At 38.5% G+C, this 6,789-nt stretch overlaps 1 protein-coding gene across 1 annotated transcript; it reads left to right on the top strand.

The window, feature by feature from the left end:
• The first annotated feature begins 2,668 nt into the window (after positions 1 to 2,668).
• On the top strand, positions 2,669 to 5,015 carry si:ch73-389b16.1. The gene is made up of 2 exons (XM_043241286.1): positions 2,669 to 3,053; positions 3,656 to 5,015. Exons 1-2 carry the CDS (start codon positions 2,879 to 2,881, stop codon positions 3,871 to 3,873), a joined length of 393 nt encoding a protein of 130 aa, XP_043097221.1. The 5' UTR covers positions 2,669 to 2,878; the 3' UTR covers positions 3,874 to 5,015.
• Positions 5,016 to 6,789: the final 1,774 nt, after the last annotated feature.

The following is a 6,789-nucleotide window of genomic DNA, read 5'->3' as shown; positions in this document are numbered from 1 at the left end:
AGCTAAAAATCTGGGCCTGGTGACAATAAACAAAACATCAAACAGGATCTGCCACTATACAGCTAATTAATCACAACATAATCAGGTCAGCGTGACAAGGAGACCGGCTGGAATGTCTGCTACCGAACCTGTGCTAATGTGCTTTTGTCTGGGTGTGCACGAACTTGCTTCCAAGCCAAACGCTGCCGGAGAAACCGGACCTTGGACAGGACGACAAGACCATACCTGCACAAATGAGCTCTAAATCTAGCATTATTTTAAATGCGCTTCTTCGACTGACTGATATCTCCCCCCAAATTCTGTTTAATGTTGGAATCGGTGTTTATTTTATATCCAACTTTACAATGTGATTTGCTCGTGGTGGACTTACCTTATCTTTGTCTCCACCTAGTGGAGATATTTACTCTTCACAGTAAAAGAGGAAAACCACCAAGAATGGCAGACTGGGACAGTTTGGGAAGAATGCTCTGACCATAAAAAATTCATGTGCTCAACCAAAATGAAGTGTAATGACTCAGAATGTTATGTTGGGAGATTCTTTTTTTAGTAAAAGAGTAGCCTACGTTTATCCAGTTGCAAAAATGCTCTTCTTATCAGTGAATGTTAGTGGAATCGTCGATTAGAAACAGAAATGCAGTCAATTAGCTTTTTATCTTTCTGTTTAAAAACAAAACAAATCCGAATTTAGCTAATAATAATAATAACTCTCTAATATGACAAAGAGGCAGATCGCATAACCAGGAGTAACTTGGGAGTCTGTTCATACAGGTTACATAATCTTCGGCTCATCTGTTCTCCTGTAAAACTAAGTAATCCTCTTCAGGACTGCGACACCCGCTGCCATCCGGCTAAACTCATTTGTCTTTTTAATTGCAAGTGAAGTTTGTGGAGTCCGCATTGTTCTGCTGTCAGGAGGAATCTGAGTCTGCAGCAGATGGACTGAAGGTCAGGCCCGCAGCAGCTGCCGTCCAGAGCTGCAGAAGCGGCCTCGAAAGTGGACATCCTTATTTATTCCTCATTTCCTGCGAGAGAAATAGCCACACAAAGTCCTTCGTGAAGTTGCCAAATGCGAAAATAAAAAAAGCAGCCCGTAAATCCTCCAAGTTCTCTCAGAGAACGATATCTGAGCTGCGATGTTGTCGAGGTGATGAGAAATGAAGCGTGTGGGATGCAATGCGGAGACGGTTTGAATAGTCAGTGTTAGATTAAAACTCCAAGATGATTCGCCTTTTGTTGTTGTTGTTGTTGTTTTTTTCTATGGGTTTACGTAATTCAGCATTTTGCCTTGCATGTCTGTTTCGACCGACCAAATATAACACGATGATCAAAGTAAATAAAAGCAGCTTTTCACAAGGAAGCACAAGCCTGAGGGCCTGATTCAGAATGAGTCTTTTTTTAATCGGTAGATCTCATTTGTGATGTTATAATAGTCCCAGTGTTCAGCTGGGTGTAATGAAATGAATAGAAACTATTGAATTGTTAGCTATTGAACAACTATATTGTGGTTATATGCGGCTTTAAAGATACATTTATGCCCATATGTGTTTCACATAACTGTAAGCCACAAGCAGACCTACATAAAACCCTGAATAACCCACAGTTCTGGCAGGGCTTAAATATTTTGACTATTATTAAATGTGCATATTTTTTGTTAAATAATACATTTGCACGATCGTGCATATTAAACAATGATCAAATATTTAATTTGCTATAATAATTAATTAATTTGTACAAAATGAGAAATGAGCTCACGCACATGAAACCAGACTATGTTGAAGTTTTAAAAACAGAAACACAAAATACATTATATTTATTAATATGATAGTTATTAACATACAATTATATTTATTAATATTTTCAATTAGGTTTTATTGAAATATTTTCAGTTTTCGTTTTCATTTTGGCAACTGATATTTGCTTAATATTTCTGCATAGTTTAAATGCATTTATTTGAGTTTAAGCTCTGTCTAATTTTCCTTCGATTTATTTTTAATTCGCGCTTTTCATTTAAACGTTCACGTTATTTTATTCAAATGATCCCAAACTGCAGTTGGTACACACCTCACCACAGTATAACCTTCACGTTCACATTACCAGTAATCTGATCCCTGAATCACGCTTATTAAACTGCCTTATTCATCAGTCACCTGCATACTTAAGCCTATAAGTGGTGATGCTGTCCCAGATATCCAAACTCTGTGAGAAGGATCCTATCCTTGGTCTCCTGCTGAGCGTTCGTGACCGATCACAAGACTGAACTAAACTGTCCTCAATAAGAGATCGAACAGGCAAGGGAGCGCTCCCGACAGAGCTGGGGCTTCTTTAATAAACAGCCTGTGGTGAAGACGTTTATTTTCATTCCTATCGACAAGAAGAGCAAAAAAAGTCCTCACGTGCTCTGAGATCTCCGTAAGCCGTGTGAGAGACACACCTGCGCTTAGGATTAGTTGTGTAAAAATCACATCTAACAGGAACATCTCGGTCCTGGCGAAACCCAGAAAGCGTTAGTGTAGAAGGCCACGGTGCTGAAGGCTGTGAATCAGGCTGGTCTCATGACCGCCATAACCGTCTATTCACTCTTTGTTTGTTCGCCCGCAGGCCAAGTTTGCTCCCGATAACGAGTATAAAAGACGACCATCTTCTCCTTTTTAGCGGAGAGAATGATTTAGATGAAGTGAAGGACGGGGGAAAGCGTTAGGGGGAAAAAGAAACTATGGGAGACTATCGCAGGCAAAAGAACGACAAGGTAGTGTTTGGTTGAGGAACATAACTTTGTCTGACTTGTAAATATTTAGTTTGAAGGAGCAGGAAATACAAAATTCGCTTTTAAGTCACCCGGAGTCGTCTCTGGAGTGTTTGGCCGTGCGCTTTTGAGAAGATGAGTAAGAAAGAGCTGAGCGAGAGAGAGCGGGAACGGCTGCTCATCCGCAGGGCCAGTGGAGCCAACGCCTCTCAGCTGGCTCATATGGAGAAGATGCTACAAGAAACCAAAGGCCTGCTGGAGAAGAAGACCGAGACGGAGGCAGAAAGCAAAGCCTGTGGCGACACCATGGGTTTGTATCCCAATCTTTAGATTTAATGTCAGAGAATCTGCATTACCATAGTGATCTGTACTTTACTTGTACTTCTTGCTTGTTTTACAGTAACATAAATAAATAACCCATACAATATAACTTTTTATATATATATATATATATATATATATATATATATATATATATATATATATATATATATATATATATGTACATTTTCTTAGTTTATTTACTAATTATTTACTGTTAAAATAAAATAATAAAAAGGAAATAAAATATATATATATATATATATATATATATATATATATATATATATATATATATTTTTTTTTATTTTTTTTTTTATTATTAGTTTATTTACTTTTTATTATTTTTTTTTTGCAGTAAACTTCAACAAATATGAATTAAGCTTAATCAAATATTTATCAAATATATAATTATTATTATTATTTTTTTTTTTTTTATTTACACTCATTTAAATTCAGTGAAGTTTACTGGAACAAGGAAAACGTGGTAGGCCTACTTCTGTCACTTCCGTGAAACATCTCAAATGAGAAGCTACATTTCGTGGTTTCGTGACACATGTTGACACACGGCTCGTCTTGCTCTGGTCTCAGTGTCCGACCTGGAGCAGAAGGTGCAGCGCAGCAGGCGAGAGCGCCGGAGCTCCCTTCACCGCACGCAGCTGCTGGAGAGTCAGATGAAGACGGTCCGCGGGGAGCTCGTGGGCACGCTCGACCACCTGCAGGAGCTGCGCAACATTTTACGACGCTCGCAGCAAAACGCGGAACAGCGAGAAGCGGCCATGCAGAAGCTGGCCGCGGGGCTGAGGTGAGACGCCGCGGTCTTGCGCGTCGACGTTCATCTGAAGCGCGCGCGGAATCGTGAACGCGCGACCAAATGCTGTCGCAGTATCTGTGTTGAAGCACGCCGCAGTTATTTGAGAGGCGTGTTTTTTTTTGTTTTTTTTTTGCTCTCCAAACATAGAAACGGTTATCTCTTTTTGGTTGATGTATCTGGTAGCATCCTGTTTTTATTTCCTGTTGTTAGCGTAATGCAGCCTTAAAACAGTATTTCCAGTTAGGCAAGTATGTAGACATCCATTGAATGCTTTGTTAACTTGTGAAATAAATTTCGCGCCCTGCCATATCTGACACATTTTATTGTGCAAATGTATGAGTGATGGCTTCAGGCGTCTGTTTGTTGTTTATATGTCTTCACTGGATTTGTTTTGTAAGACCACGGACTATAATATCTGCGAGGGCCAACATTTCACGACGAGGATGCTTTATTCCCTTGTATTCGTAGTTTCAGCTGCTTTTGCCGTTTGATTTATTAAAATGTTCATTCCTGTAAACTTTTGCGTGATTACGACATTAGTTTACCACATTAATATTAATCAGCGTTCACGTATGAAGAATGTGTGTGTCTGGGCACTCTGTGATTTTGTTCATTAAAATATTGACATGTCCTCCAGGTTGTACTTTATGAAAAGAAAACAGTAGCATTATATCCATTTCAGTTGTGGATTTCCTCCCCATATCCTAAAGATCACTTTTTCATGTTGCTTTCGGCAGCTTTAGTATAAGATTCACTTCTAAATCTGCTTTTCAGATCCTCCGCTTTGATTGAAGTTCTCTCATACTTTATGTCTTTCTGCCACCCCTAGAGAGGTATAACACCACTGATCTGTCCTCGTCTCACCTCATGCGGCGTCGTACCTCTATTAAATATGTTTAAAGTCTGCTGTACTTATGAAGATGCCAGTCATCGCTTCAGGCTTCGGTGGCAATGATGCAAAGGGTACAGAAGTTGCTTTGGCATACATCCACACCACAAGGTGTCAGTATACATGAAAATGCACGGCCATATTTCTCAGGGCAACATAAACAAAAAACGAGTCTGAGCCGTGATGCCAAGGTTCGATACGACTTTTATCATTTCCTATGTACACTAAGAAAGAAACGTTTACCGAGCTCCACACATTACATGCAGAAGAAGAAGAAGAAGAAGAAGAAGGCACACGTTTGGAATTTGTTCCTTATTTGTGACCACATTTTATTAATTCATTTTCTTTGTTTTAGTTAAATATTGGCCAGGTATAGTTTAGTATTAGACTGTATTAAAAAAATAATTTTCCTACAAAAATATCTCCAAATTTATAATCTTAACGTTGTCCTATAAGACTTGTTTTCAGAGAATATGTGAAGATTATTGTTCTTATACCATTTTTTTGTTTAACATAACTAGTGTTTTAAATGCATGTATGCTTAAGACAAGAATGACAAGATCTCAACGAGCCTCAGCAGTTCTAATTTATTTATACAGTCTTTTTAATTGTTGAAAATGATCATTTGTGCTCAAGCAAGGTCACGCACAGGGCAGTGAGAATACTGGGCCGGTGGATCCAAACTGCTGTAATCTTCTGGGCTACATAAATCTTCAGCACAGAACAAATTGCATTATGTTTTCTCCCCTCTGGCAGGTTATTATGAATCTTAGAATATCAGTTTGTGTGTTGCCTGATATGCATCAATAATACAGGACTCGTGTCCAGCTGGCCTGTGAACGAATTTCATCAAATATATTCAGAATATATTCTGTGTGCTAAAATCCTAGGTGCTTTAGTCAAACCAAACTCTCTAATTACGTTATAAAACCTCTCGGGTCGCCGCTCAGAGAATGGAAAGTTACAGCACTGGCATCTGTTATACATGGGTGGGTACAGGGACTCGGATCATTGTTAGGTAACGCTTCAAAAAGATAAACACAAGAGTTGTTTACGTATTTATTCAGTCATTTTGACCATTTTGACCTTATAGTCTAAATCTTGAGAATCAGGGCCTTGCTGTTGTTCGTTCTCATTGCTCAAGTCAAGAAAGCTTTTCATCCGTTATCATCCCATCTTAAAGTTTCTAAGAATGACTTTGATTATCCCACTTAATGCTTGATATTCTCACTCTCATAGACCACGTTCTTCTTACTGGTACACCTTTTGCTTTTCTGTCAGATTTGCAACGTGGCATATTGTTTCGTGAAATATGATACTTAAAAAAAACCCTCTTTATGAATTTCTTAATATTTTAGAATTTGCTTGTCCTTAAAGCTTGCCATTCAACATTGGCTTGGATTTTTCCACGCCATCTGCAAATCTAACTTTATGTTTAACCCAACTTCAAAAAATTGGTTTAGTCTTTTTCAAAATAAATAAATGTTCTCCTCAGAATGGTCATCATGATGTCACACTTTTTTTGGCTTTAAGAGAATGAGGTTAAACATTCAGAAGAGGACCTGCAAACGGGGAAGGAATAAGAAGACAAGTACTGTCACGACCAGCAGACACCGTGTTCATGCTGACACATGTTGAAAACCATGCAGGAAACATGCAAGTGCATTCATTTTTAGTGGAGGAGGGGACTAAATTATGTCTGATATGCAACGTCACAGCACACATATATGGGATGTTTTGTGTGTGTGTGTATATATATATATATATGATAACTTCACCTTTGGCCTGTTAGATGCCATTACAAAAAAACCTCACATATCACAGAAGCATAATGATTTGTTTGCAAATGCCACTTGGTTTATTTTTTGAATGTAATGTGATGATATCATACATAAGTTGAGGCTTAAGTGTTAAAATGCTCTTTGGGGCCAGTATATGAGCATGTTTGTTGTTTGACTTTGTCATTTCTACAGAATGACTGCTGTGTGGTCGTCCTAAACGCCCAAGACGGCTCTAAATTTT

This window comes from Puntigrus tetrazona, chromosome 6 (genome assembly GCF_018831695.1).
Source record: "Puntigrus tetrazona isolate hp1 chromosome 6, ASM1883169v1, whole genome shotgun sequence".
Lineage (NCBI taxonomy): Eukaryota > Metazoa > Chordata > Actinopteri > Cypriniformes > Cyprinidae > Puntigrus > Puntigrus tetrazona.
The sequence above is the reverse complement of the archived record's forward strand: the minus strand, read 5'-3'. Positions and strand labels throughout refer to the sequence as shown.